This window comes from Oculina patagonica, chromosome 4, assembly GCF_052425735.1.
Source record: "Oculina patagonica isolate OP01 chromosome 4, crgOcupat, whole genome shotgun sequence".
Taxonomy (NCBI): domain Eukaryota; kingdom Metazoa; phylum Cnidaria; class Anthozoa; order Scleractinia; family Oculinidae; genus Oculina; species Oculina patagonica.
The window spans coordinates 55,038,943-55,052,120 of record NC_135761.1 but is presented as its reverse complement, the minus strand read 5'-3'; the positions used below and the strand labels follow the sequence as shown (position 1 = coordinate 55,052,120).

General features: G+C 38.8%; 2 protein-coding genes across 2 annotated transcripts; one reads left to right on the top strand and one right to left on the bottom strand.

Annotated features, from left to right (window-relative positions):
* The first annotated feature begins 60 nt into the window (after positions 1-60).
* Positions 61-1,271, top strand: LOC144650777 (large ribosomal subunit protein uL13m-like). Its single transcript, XM_078510523.1, has one exon. It carries the CDS (start codon positions 118-120, stop codon positions 622-624), a length of 507 nt encoding a protein of 168 aa, XP_078366649.1. The 5' UTR covers positions 61-117; the 3' UTR covers positions 625-1,271.
* A 9,296-nt stretch (positions 1,272-10,567) lies between these two features.
* LOC144650768 (glucose-induced degradation protein 8 homolog) lies at positions 10,568-13,172 on the bottom strand. The gene has a single exon (XM_078510518.1). The coding sequence runs from the start codon at positions 13,056-13,058 to the stop codon at positions 12,372-12,374; it is 687 nt and encodes a 228-aa protein (XP_078366644.1). The 5' UTR covers positions 13,059-13,172; the 3' UTR covers positions 10,568-12,371.
* Positions 13,173-13,178: the final 6 nt, after the last annotated feature.

Below are 13,178 nucleotides of genomic sequence, written 5' to 3'. Positions count from 1 at the left end.
AAGCGACAATCGAAGACAAAATACATGACGTAGAAACTGCGCGCGCGTGCGTGAGAAGTCTCGTGTGTGCGGCGGCCATTTTGTTTGTAGAGCTTGTGCGACACAGACAAGTCCAAAATGACTTTCCTAAACCGTGCCAACCAAAGCTTTGTAACACATGCTCGTCTTTGGTACCTTGTGGATGCTAAGGACCAGGTTGCAGGACGCCTGGCTGCGTACTTGGGTCAGATTTTGCAGGGAAAGACAAAACCCATTTACCATCATCAGGACGATGTTGGCGACCATGTCGTGGTAATTAACACACGACATATTATTTTAACTGGCTCCAAGTGGAAAAGAAAGCTTTATCGTCATCACACTGGGTACCCAGGAGGACTCAAATCATTTACCGCAAGAGATCTTCATGAGAGAGATGCCACAAGAATTTTATGGAGGGCGGTTAATGGTATGCTTCCAAAAAACAATCTGAGACCCATATGGATGAAAAGATTGTATCTATTTGAGGAGGATGAACATCCGTACGCGGAAAATATTTTTGCCAAACTAGAAGGTCCAGCTCCTCTCCCTAAAAGACTGGAAGAGTTTACGGCAGAGGAGATTGCAAACTATCCAAAGCTGTTTTGAGCCATGCTCCCCCCACCACAACCAACAATGATCCTTCCACCTCTGTAGAGATTTTATTTTCATCTTCAATAGTGTGAAGGCTCCCTTTGTTATTGGGACATTGTATGTTCAAGACCAGCTGTAACTTCACATTTTTGAAGTAATTCTCCTTACATGCCCAGGTGTCTTGTCAAACATTCAATAATCAAACAGCAATAATTATTATTATTGTTTGCATGGGTTTGCCAGTGGAATATTAACAAACTTACAAAAACATGATGAATATTTGATAACTGTTCACCGAGAATAAAACTGAATTTTGTACAATTTAGCTTTATTAGTTTGATATTCGAACTTGCTTGCTATCAAATCTTTTCTGCCGAATTTCCTCTATGAGCTGGGCGTCATTGTAGTTGTATTCAGCAAAACATCCTATACTCAGTCATATATTGACAACTATAGTAGAATCCTCATTTTCAAAGCCTTCTGGGGAAACAAAAACTGCTCTGAGAAATCGGAAGGTTGGAGAAATGGAGGGGGGGGGGGGATTACAGTGAGAGAAGTACTATCCATGGTAAATGAAAATTGATTCAAGAATTAATCGGGAGTTTCCGGAAACTGATGCTTTGAGAAATAGGATTCTACTTAAGCATGATTTGATTTCCCAGCAGCCACATGGAGGCAAGCGTGGCCAAATGGTTTAGGGCGCTGGTGTTGTTATCCGGAGGTCACCGGTTCGAGTCCTGCCCTTGCCACTAGCTGGATTTGTTTCTCGGTTGTCCCGAGTTCAATGCTCGACCACGCTTTGTATATAGCCAACTGGTCTGCCTCCTTTTTTTTTTTTTTTTTTTTTTTTAATATTTTTAATTTCTTGCCATACAAACATACAGTACAAAATTACAAAGAAAAAAGAAACACTACTTACAATTTAAACATTACTTACAGTCCTAACGCTACTTACTTACACTAATACAATACTTACTTACACTACAACAATAAATTATTACAAGCTTAACATTACTTACTACAAACAAAGCACGTTAAAAAATAAACAAGGTATATTATGCTATGGAGAGCAGAAGAAAAAAGAGACATGCAAAGCAAACACCAGCTTTCTAAACAAAAGGTCAAAAAGCAGGTTTCGAAAAAATAGAGTGACCTAAAATATTTTCGGTGGAGTTTTTTTAAAAGGTAGAGTGGAAAAAGGAAATAGTCTAACTTAATACAGGAATAAAGATATTCCATTTTCTGTAATGTTGAGCAAGTGTACCTTTTTTCCTGGCAATGTAAAATTCTAATTTAAGAGTAGCTCTTAATTTAGCCTTAAAAACTGGTAAAGAGGGTTTAATCTTATCAAGCTTACACCTATAAATAAAATATTTTCCAAGAAGAAGAATATGGTTAACTACCATAGAGTCTGTATCGATATCAAACTTACCAAACAAAACATCGGTGAGAGAAAAATTTAAAACTTCATTCTTATGGATGGCCAACCACGACAATACCTCTTTCCAGAATACCTCGCTTGCTTTACAAAGAAACAATAAATGCTCGAGGGATTCATCTTCAGAGTAACAGAAAGCACATAATGGCGAGTCTACAATCTTAAATTTATAAAGTCTGTCATTTGTATACACAATATGGTTTAGTAATTTGTACTGAAAAGCTCTTAACTTTGTATCCAAAGTAACACTAAACGCTAGAGAATAGATTTTCTTCCAATCGACGGAGAGATTTGGATAGTCATTTTTAAATTTCTTTTGGGCAGTAGGAGGAATTACTGGTATCTATCGTTTATTAGAGCTACATAGTCATTGTCATCTATTAAATAAACTTGCATTGAACTTCCAGAAGGAAGGACCGTGTGATTTTTCTTCTATTCCATTAACTGACAACAGAATGGCTGAGTGATCAGACTTTATGGAAGGAATAATGCTCACCTGATCGATCTCCTCCATCCAAATACTGCTTTCCGTTTTTCAAAAGAACGAATCCCACGAGCATTTAAGGATAATAGTTTAAATGCAAAGTTGCTTGCTGTCATGATTTTACCACAACTTTTAGAATTTGTAAAAGGCCACCAATGCAGCTGTCAATGGAATAACAAAAAGCGTTACCTGAATTCATTTCCATACAAAAGTTGTGAAGAAAAATATTGCGTAAAGCAGGCGTTTGTTTGCGGAAAAAAAAAAATTAACACTCTCCCTTATTGCATTTGCAATTAACACCCTACAAGACACTAACGAATAACGACAAGCAGCTATTTCAAAAAGAAATAGTGTTTCGTTTCCAGATTGCGGAAGGGTGAGAATAGTGTAACACTAAGGAGAGATGGGTTTGTGGTTTACTTTAATTTGGAGAAGGTCCTAGTGTATGTTGAATTTGCCGAATTTATGCACGAGTGAAGAATGAAAAGAAGAACTTCATATTCAGTTTAACACCTACTGTCCATTTTATGTAAAGGAGACATAAACTACGTCCTGCTGCAGTTTGGCTTTCAAGAGTAACACGTAAATATGTCTCTTTATAGAAATAGCATGTGTCTTTCTCTCCAAATTAAGTTAAGTGAAAGGAGGTTGTCTTTATCGTTTTTACTCATCCAGTGAAAATTAAAATGATTTTTTTTATTTCTGCCGAACACTTTTTGCTTAAAAATGGCACATGATAGCATAACTTTGAATGTTACATGAATGCAAAAATAACTTACAGAAAATATTTAAATATATTCCTATCAATGTGGGGAATGGTTTATTTTTTAAAACAAACAAATCAGTTCCATAAATAAAGTGTTTTGTGACTACTGATCTCTGATAAAATGCAAAACAACACTTTAATCGTTATTATCAGTGTTACACTGACAACAGAAGCAACTTGGCTGTGTCTTATTAGCTCTTATTCCGTGGAGATAATTTTATATTTGCTGGGAGAGCGTGCAGCGAGGATCGACCAAAATATAATCCTGGTATGACTACATATAACATATAACATAAAACTTTCTTTAAACTTGAATTTGATTAATTAAAAATCCCGGTTAAAAATCTGTGTATGGTAGCTTTTTACATTAATTTGCCCTGGTTGTTTACGTGTCTTTGTAAAGTGACAACAGGCATTTGATTTTGAAGAAATGGCTTCGAAACAGTGCATTTGTGCTTATCTCTTTTCTTGTCGACCAGGGTTTTGGTTTGTCTAGAATATGGTATTTATTTGATTTGAGCATGTGATATACTCAGAGAAGTATATACCTCAAGCTTTTTGTCAAAAGGTAATAATTTAATTTACGATTCGCATTTTTGGCGATACTGTGGAGTTTCGATCATACCGCGATGGCTTTGAATAATCCAAATAATGTTTATATCAATAATTTAATTTCAGAAATCTGCTCCAGCAGTTGCAACGGTAGTTAATGTTGAGCGTTACATCAACTAAGGAGACGAATTTAGTTCGACACGGCAGTTGCACACCTTGCTATACGATACTGTCCATACAAAATTTAAACTTTGAACAGAACTTGACTGTCTTCTTTTTCGTTCTCAACTTTCCGTGCAGACTCGAATGTTTTTGCGACGCACGTGACACTGATCACGCAATTCCGGGTACATCCACGCGAGAACCCACGCAATTTTGCGTGTATTCGCGCTGTTTGTGACGTCGAAAATGCCGTGAATTTTCCTGTACAAATAGAATAGGGCAATTTCCCACATTTAGACATTCCTCTGTTACATGAAGTGAAATTAACTTTGTAACTCACCTGTAAATATGCACTTCTCTTTGTAGTGCACTTAAGCTCTACCGTGCGAGCAAACGTTTTTCTTTGCGCTTGCAAACACTGGTTGGTGAAAATTTACTTCCGTTTCAGAATAATATTAAACGCTACGAGAGCTTTCTCTAGTTTTCTTACAATACATCGCTTTAATCAAACTTAAAACCATTTTAGTCCGGCGGCTTAGCTCCTGAATTGTGCGATTTTTGATACAAGCACCAAACTTTGCAGGATTACAAGCATTCGCATACTAATCAATTCTTGATATAGTGCCAACGCCAATTTCCTATTTTCAGCTAGTAAACAGCAATGAAATTTTCAGCCGAGAGGCCCCCCTGCCCCTCCCCCACAAAGTAATTCTTCTTGTACTTTTATAAACCTTTTATTGTTGATTTAGTCATAAATATAGATATGAATGCTTTTAATTAAGCTTAAAATTGTTATTTTTTACCATCTTTTTGATACCAATAATTTAATAGGAAATTATTGCATGGGAAAAGATTTTTCGTTCCCCGCCCTCTGCTCCCTCGCGCCTTTCGTTTTGCGCTAGCGTCCAGGTCTCGCGATCGGTGAACCGTTCGCTAACAGAAGAAAAATAGGAAAATATAGGGCTGTGAACAGTCTAAATTACAGCATTTCATACTAAATTTTGTACGTGCGACTTGGTATCACCACGTGGCATAATAGTATTTGTCCATAAACCAGGATAAACAAATATTTCACAAAATTTCATTGATTTTAACCCTATCCAGACCGGGAGGGGCGGAAAGTGCCCGCGCTGACTTAGAACGCTTATAACTTTTTAAAGATTAAACCAAACGCTACCAAACTTTGCGAGTTTATCTAAAATTTATTTGGAAATAATTTGGTAGGGTAAGTTGTTGTGTCAGGAGCTTAACGTCACCATGGCAACGGCATTTTGACAGGCATGTTTTCCCAATTTTGTAATTTTCGTGTTTCTATTAATGAAACATAATTTTAATGCAGCTATTTTCATCCTTTTACGGTTTTTAAGCACAGTTTTATTGATTTTGAGTACTTTGCAGTAATTTTGGGCGGTTTTATGACGTTTTGGAAAAAATTCGAAATCCAAGATGGCGGATCCAAGATGGCGGCTGTTTTGACATTATGATGTTATTGTCACGTCATGTGACGTTACCTTCCCACGTGACGTATACCAAAAGATAGGTGTTTGGACATTCTATATATTCGCTAAGTTTCATTGTGATTGCTTAAATATTCTGGAAGTTACGGAGGTCTGATAAGATCCAAAAAAGCCCGGTCTGAATAGGTTTAATAAATAAAGGTTTCCATGGAAACCGGTGTTTTTCGGGCTTGGCACTATATCTGAAAAAAATTCTTTTGGTGACCACTTTCATTGTGCCAAGTTTCATGCTTGTATCAAAAAGTGCACAATTCAACTAAAATTTCGAGCTAAGCCGCCGGACTATTTCAGTCGTTAGCTATTTCTGTTTGCAACGAATCTCAATATATTTGGTCATGCGGAGGAATATATTTCCGATATTTGAAGAACATGTTTTTACGAAATTAATTGCCATCGGTCAAACGTATTTACTTTGTGGTTACGACCGTTCTTGTGATTGGATAGCAGCCAACCGTGCGAGCAAACACGACAAGTCATCCCGTTTTTGTTTGCGCTTTCAAACACTGATTGGTGGAAATTTACTTCCGTTTCAGAAAATCGCTAGAATGTTTACATAACAATTAAACGCTACGAGAGCTTTCTCTAGTTTTCTTACAATACATCGCTTTAATCAAACTTAAAACCATTGCAGTCGCCAGATATTTCTGTTTGCAACGAATCTCAATATTTTTTAATCATGCTGAGGAATATCTTTCCGATATTTGAAGAACATGTTTTTACGAAATTAATTGCCATCGGTCAAACGTATTTACTTTGTGGTTACGACCGTTCTTCTGATTGGATAGTAGCCCCCACTGTGTAAATAGTTCACATCGAAGCCAAAATAATACCGTATCGTTTCTGAGGAAACGAAACAAAAACGACAGAACATAAAAGGTGACCAGAAACACTGTTGTGCCACCGTAGAACGACTCGAGGAAATTGATTGAAACAAAAAACAACATAAAAATAAACACAAACTAAATACGAAAACTAAGCGGAGAGGGGAAATGATGATTACAACGGTTATTTGTTCCCCATAACTTCGTCTATTAAATCATAATAAGGAGAAAGCAAGGCCATTTACGACTGAGGCAAGCTTATCTAGTTACAAATTCGCGTTCAATATAAGTTCAAGCTGTGCCTAAATATAGGCATCAAACAATCCAAACAAAAAAGTAAACGTCAATAATTAAAGTGGGTTTAAGTGTCCATCGATATACAATTTATCAGGTTCAGCGCGGCTGAAATACGCGATCTTACCCGCTTTTCTTGCATCGACCAGCTTCTTCGACTGGAGCTTCCTTCGGTTAACTATTTCTTTTGGCAGGTCTGCAGCGATCCTATACCCGGAATCTTTCAACGACTTTCCTTTTGAGAAAACTGCTTCTCTGTCGCTATATCTAAGAAACCGAGCGATTATTGCTCTAGGGCTTCCATCATCATGAGGCTTTCCGATCCTGTGGACCCTTTGAAATTCGATACCCATTGTTTGGACACCACATTGCTGTTCCAGGAAAGAATTAAGCACCATGCGACAGTCTCCGCCTTCTTCTTCCTCGCTAATGCCGTAGAAACGCAAATTTTCTCGCCTTTGATACACTTCAGCATACAACAGTTTGTTTTCCAATTCTTTGTACCTGTTCTCACAGAACTCGCTCGCCTTTTCTCGGGCCGCTGTCGCTTCGTTGACTTGCGTATTGAATTCCTGGAGGCCATTTTGTAACTCTTGTACGGCCGTCCTCGTGGTCGAATGAGCATCTTCTAATTTTTCCACTCTGCCTTCTAATGAGTTGAATTTGGTCTCCAGGTTGGACACCTTAGTGTTTATCTCCTCAAGTTTATTGTCCATGATCTCTAATCTTTTTAAGATAAGATCTAATTTCGTCTCCAAGGCGTCCGCCGACATTTCGAAGACCTCAGTAGATCGCTCGGGCGAGGTACCCGAGTTAAACTCTCTTGCTCGTTTTTCCACGGGCGATGCACCAGACGCGCTCGAATTACTGCTTTCTCTAGTTCGCTTGGGATTCATAAGAGTTTAAGGCCTAAAAACATCATTAATTGACGAAGTTACGCGGAGCAGTTTGAAACACGTCTACAGCCTCCGCATGCCTCGACCCAGTCCCACTGGTCTGCCTCCTGCCAGTTGGGATTTTTAACCTTGTTGTGTTCATTTATAAACAAGAGCTCTTAGAGCTTACAACTGCGCTGGTCTCGTGAGCACTTTAGGGGAGCCATGTCAGGGGAACAAAAAATGCGCCGCCCCCCCCTTATCCCCTTTACCTGCGTCGAACAATGTTGCGACTGACAAACAAGCATTCTCGACCCCAGAGCACTTCTCTTTTGCGCATGACTGACGGCGAGAAGTCATGCGCAAAAGAGAAGTGCTCTGGGGTCGAGAATGACAAACAAGATGGTAGGAAAACACCTTGCGTGACATTTCATGGTTGACTAGTTCCATCCGAAATTAAATATTTCTCTTATATGCTAATGCTGGCCAAATTTAATTCCCACGATCCTGATCCGTGAAACAAAAAAATCTTTTAAATCAGCATCCAGTGTTGTCTTGAATTACCGTTTAAAGATTGAATAACCAGCTCCGAAAATGGAATATTGGAGCAAATAATTAAATCAAATTTGAGAAAAAACACTAGACCTGTGTTTTGCTGAATGGGAATTCCCCGGGGAATTAATTTAGCAATGACGTAACCCTTGCAAGTCAGGGTTTGTCTCAGTGGTTTTCCATCAGATTTCAGAAATCCTCTAGATGACACAGCTCCAAAAAAAAATAACGCTAAAAAGTCAAACATTTCACACTTAACATGCTAAGTTTAGACCAGAGGATTTGTTTAGTTTCCGTTTGTGGCAGATTTAAACCTTTCAGAGCATTGCGTGATTCTTGCCGATCAGTGCCTTGTGAAAGTAAAAATTTGCTAACGCCAGCACATTCCAGGACACAAACGTAATGTAAATAAATGTAAATTCTTGCCCGCTAAAGCGTATTTGTTTAAAGCGTGAAATTTTAGTATTTTTTTCGATTCAAACTTTTCAAAATACTTCACACTGAATTTTGTAAAGAAAAATTGATGGCTTCGCAAAGATTTGAAAGGAAGCTGATAATAGCTTTGAAAAATTACGTGACTCGAGGTCTAGCCGATCGAAAGTGAAACTTGTCATGTCAGCACATTCTTTTACACCAACGTAATGGTATTTATTCACAGATTCTGGCCCGCTGAAATATATTTTTCTTTTGACGCATGAAAATTTAGAAATTTCTTTGAGTAAAACGCATCAAAATCGGACATTTCATGCTAAACATGCTTATTAAGACCAAAGCATTTGAAAATTTCCCACTGGTAAGTTTTTTCTAGCTTTTAAACCTTGCGTGACCCGAGCCCGGCCGAGCGGGGCATCAGTCTGGTCACTGAGAAAAAAAAAACCGCTTGCAGAGCAAGAACTGCGCAGCGCAGTTAATTATTTGTTTCCTCTGTTTCAGTGGCATGCCTGTAAACTAGCTATCCCGTTGAGATATGAAGCTAAGTGCATGACCACTATAAACACATATTTTTTATCTCATAGAGGGAACTGGGCAGTGCTGAACTCAATACTTGACGTTTTTTTTGTTTTGTGTCTGTTCTATATTAGACACCAGACCAGGTAACATACAATAGTTTCATCAATTACAAAGTTGAGAGTATTTGTTCCAGTCAAATTAAACTGATGGTCAGGATGACCAAACAAATCCCTCTAGTGGCAGGAAGGATTTGAACCTGGAAGCTTACTCATGCTTTGAACAACCTGGCCCTGGATGATCACAGTAATCTCGTTCCCAGATCTCGCGGGTTGACAGGTCGTCAACCTGCGAGATCTGGGAATGAGATTATGATCACAGTATACCATTAAATCATCTTAAATCTTTGTCATGCTCTGCTGAAGTACTATGTTACCCAGAGAATTTATATAACATTAAATTTGCTCTCCACCCAGGTGTCCACCCGGAGAATTACTGCTGGGGGGTAATCCTTGCAATGGACTGGCATCCCATCCAGGGGGGTGTAGCAATACTCTCAGTCACTTAAAGTGTCTATACAGCCTACAGGTTTTTTGTGGTTTTCGTATCTCTATAATGCATAAACAAGTATTCCAAAAGAAATTTTTGGATTCCGCCACTTTTTCACTGCGAATTGAGCTTTAAAGTTCCCGCTTTGGCCACGCCCAAGGTTGACCGCGTAATCGAGGATTGGTGACGAGTGACGTCATGTCAGGCCGTCTCGAAGCGTTTGCATTGTTTATTTGCTTGACAACCACTACATAGGTTTTTTTTCCAAGACTTCGAGTGGTGGTAATACAAATGGATCTACGACGAATTCTGGAAGACGAGATAGCAGTTCTTCTGATTCGAACGAAGAGATCGAGTTCGAAGAAGTTGAATCGTTCGCTTGCTCTGCAGAAGAAGATAAGAGTGACGAAGAAGGTGCTTACTCTCAAGAACCGCTGGCGGACGATGCATGGATGGAGGAATATAATTGAGAAAACTGGGATAAGCTCCGGCTGTATGGGCCACTTGGCTCGGACACAGACTTTACCTTATACCTTACTTAAATTATCTCATAACCAACTAACATGATCACATTTTTTATAACTTACTGCAATACCTTAGCTGCTAATAGAATAACAGTGAGTGGAAAAAAGCAAGGTATTGGAAGGTAGAGCAGCAAAATAATGTCATCTTTTGCCCCAAACCCCACCATTCTTTGTGACTTGCCATTTTCTGCACTGTTCACCAACTAACCAAATGCCAATAGCTAACTGATCACTTGGACAGGGTTTTCAATTTAGAATAATTATTGTAAAAGCAGAAAAAAGGTGTAAATTAACAGGAGATTCCCTTTTAAAGAGCAAATCTTTTTCATGGAATGAGCAAAACCTGTTCCATGCAATGGGTTTCTGAAGGCATGCTCTTCCATGACATTTTGGATTTTTGTGCCCTCTGAGATGATTTTTCCTGTCATCTGACAGCAAATTTCATTTCTCTCTAGCTAGCGACCAAACAAACAATGCACACAAGAAAATGAGTTCTTTAATGGCACCACATCTGAATAAAAAATAGCTTCAGGACTTAAAATTAAGATGCAGAATTTTCTGATGCCTAATGAACATCCTGCCTGGAAGCAAAGCTTTATTTTCATTGATTTTTACAAGTCTTTAGATTCCAAAAAAGGCTCAAAAACTCATCCATATGAAGAAAAGGTACATTAAAACTGGATTTGAATTCTTTTTTACCTTGAGGGGGCATTTTATTATTATTTTTGTTTCCCCTCTGAGATACCAACCAAAAAGCTAAAGTTGGCTAAATTTGTTGTATGGATTTACTGTAAACTAACAGAAACAAATCATTCTCGATTCAAAAAGTGAACTACCAGTAAACTTCAGTCATAGACAAAACTATTGACACACTTGGCTAATTACCACTAACTTTGATACCATATTGCTCATTTTTCCTATCCCCTCTACCCTCATTTCAATGTTGTCAATGTTTTTGTGCTATGAAAATAACGCTGGGTGAATTGCAAACCCCATTAACAGCATTGAGTAGGGGATAACATATTTTTAACCAGCTTGCAAGTCAAGACATTTGTGAAAAATGTGTGAAATGCATTTGACACAACTAGTTTCATCCAGGATCGTTGGCACACTAGGTACTAACCCCAGGGGGGTACTCCGGGATCTAAGTGACGGGGATGTGCGAAGGATTTTTTTGGGGTCGAAATTTTCGATTCCGGGATTTTTTTGGGTAGGAGAATTTGGCAGGTATTTTTTTGGGTGACTTGATTTAAATAGGGGATTTTTTTGGGTATTAAAATCAAACTAAAGTGCCTTGGCGCGGCCTTGGCAATTAAGGGGTAATTTGACTAGGGATTTTTTTGGGCGTTTTTTTGGTCCAGGTATTTTTTTGGGTAATGTCGGGAGACCTAGGGATTTTTTTGGGTCCTGAGTTTTGCCTCCATTCGATCATCCCCGTCACTTTGATCCCGGAGTACCCCCCCTGGGGTACTAACATTGACAGATGCAAGCATATTGTAAAGCTGGGTTGTCATTGGTGTAATAACTTGCTGTCGATGGTGGCCCTCATTACAAAATACACCTTTGAACAGAAGATGGTATTATTTGGGGGCAAAGAAAATCTATTTCTAGGTTGCTTTTTAAGGCCTTTCTCAGTGGCCTTACTTGGCAAGTGATGAATAAAATCCACTTGACCAAAAAGAAAAATCCACTAACTCTGGGCTATCAGCAAGAACTTCCTTTGCATGCTGATAACATTTTTACCAGTTTCCCATAAAACAAAAGTAGGTTGATCTATCAAGTTTCTTTTGGAAATCCAAACTCTGTTATAGAAAAAAAACATGTTTGTAGATTACCATGTTCCAAGTGAAATCTCTCACAACTACTCGCCAAACATTTCAGTGCTGGAAATTACTGTCGGTCATCAGACAGTGTCCGATCAAATATGCCAAAATGTCCGGCCAATTTTGTAATATGTTCAGACTTGATGTCCGAAAACTTACATGACTACGTCTTGGAAAATTTTAAACAATTTGATTTGAAATGCAAATTAATGTCCAACTTATATTCTACGTTCAAAATAGAAGTTTGGAAGGACACATGTCCTTTTAAGTAAGAAAAATTATTTCCAGCACTGCATTTTGCATGACTTATGCAAGGATGTTGGGCATTAAATTGGACAACCAAACATCTTATGCGGCTGATGTGAATTGTAAGACATCTTGCCCAAGTTATGAGGCATGTGCCATGTACATACACATGTACACCATTGTAAATTTAATTATAGCAAGCTTCTCATTCCTATCGGCTGCCATCAAAAGTTCCACTGGCAACATCTACCATTTTCGGGAACTTAGCTTTCTTAGCATCCAACTCAGTTTGGGCCCACAACAACAGTTTAAGCAAATTTGACAGTTTGGGTGAGGTTTCTCTATGCTCTGCTTCTAAAATGGCAGCGTTCAATTCACTTGCGACCTTTTGTCTTTGAGAAGGGCAAAGCAGTTCGCCAAATGGAGAATCCTCTGGGTTATCAAACGCCAGCAACGCCATTGTTCGCTCTAATTCCTCTAGAAACTCTGGCGATTCATTGCCCTGTTCAGCAAGCTGGTTCTGGGCAAAATCAACAGCTGATTCGATGTCTTTATCGCGAATTAATTCGATAAGGCGTTGTTGCTGCAAATGAAAATACAGATGGGGTTTACAGTCGAGTATTTCTGGGTTTAGCTTGTTCGTAAGCGCAATTGCCTCTTCGATGTCCCCGCGTTGAACTGCAGCTCTGATTTTGATCCTTTCGTCCAGACTTTCTAGCGGAGCACAAGGTTGCGTGCCAGATTCCATTTTGAATTTCTCTGCAGCTTCCTTGAAGCCCTCGGTTACAAGGTAGTCCATGATCAAACGATTCATATCTGCTCTCTGAAATCGCATGTCTGTCAACTTTGTCATCCACTCCTCTCTGTTTCCTTCTTCTCCTCTCTCTGCCTGGTTCATCTGAAAGAAAATCAGCTTTTCTACACGGTATAAAAGTCGAAAATCCCAATGTTCAAAAACACTTTTCAACAAAACTTCTTTTGACAAAATGGCGGGTTGCGTGATGCATATCACGGCGCA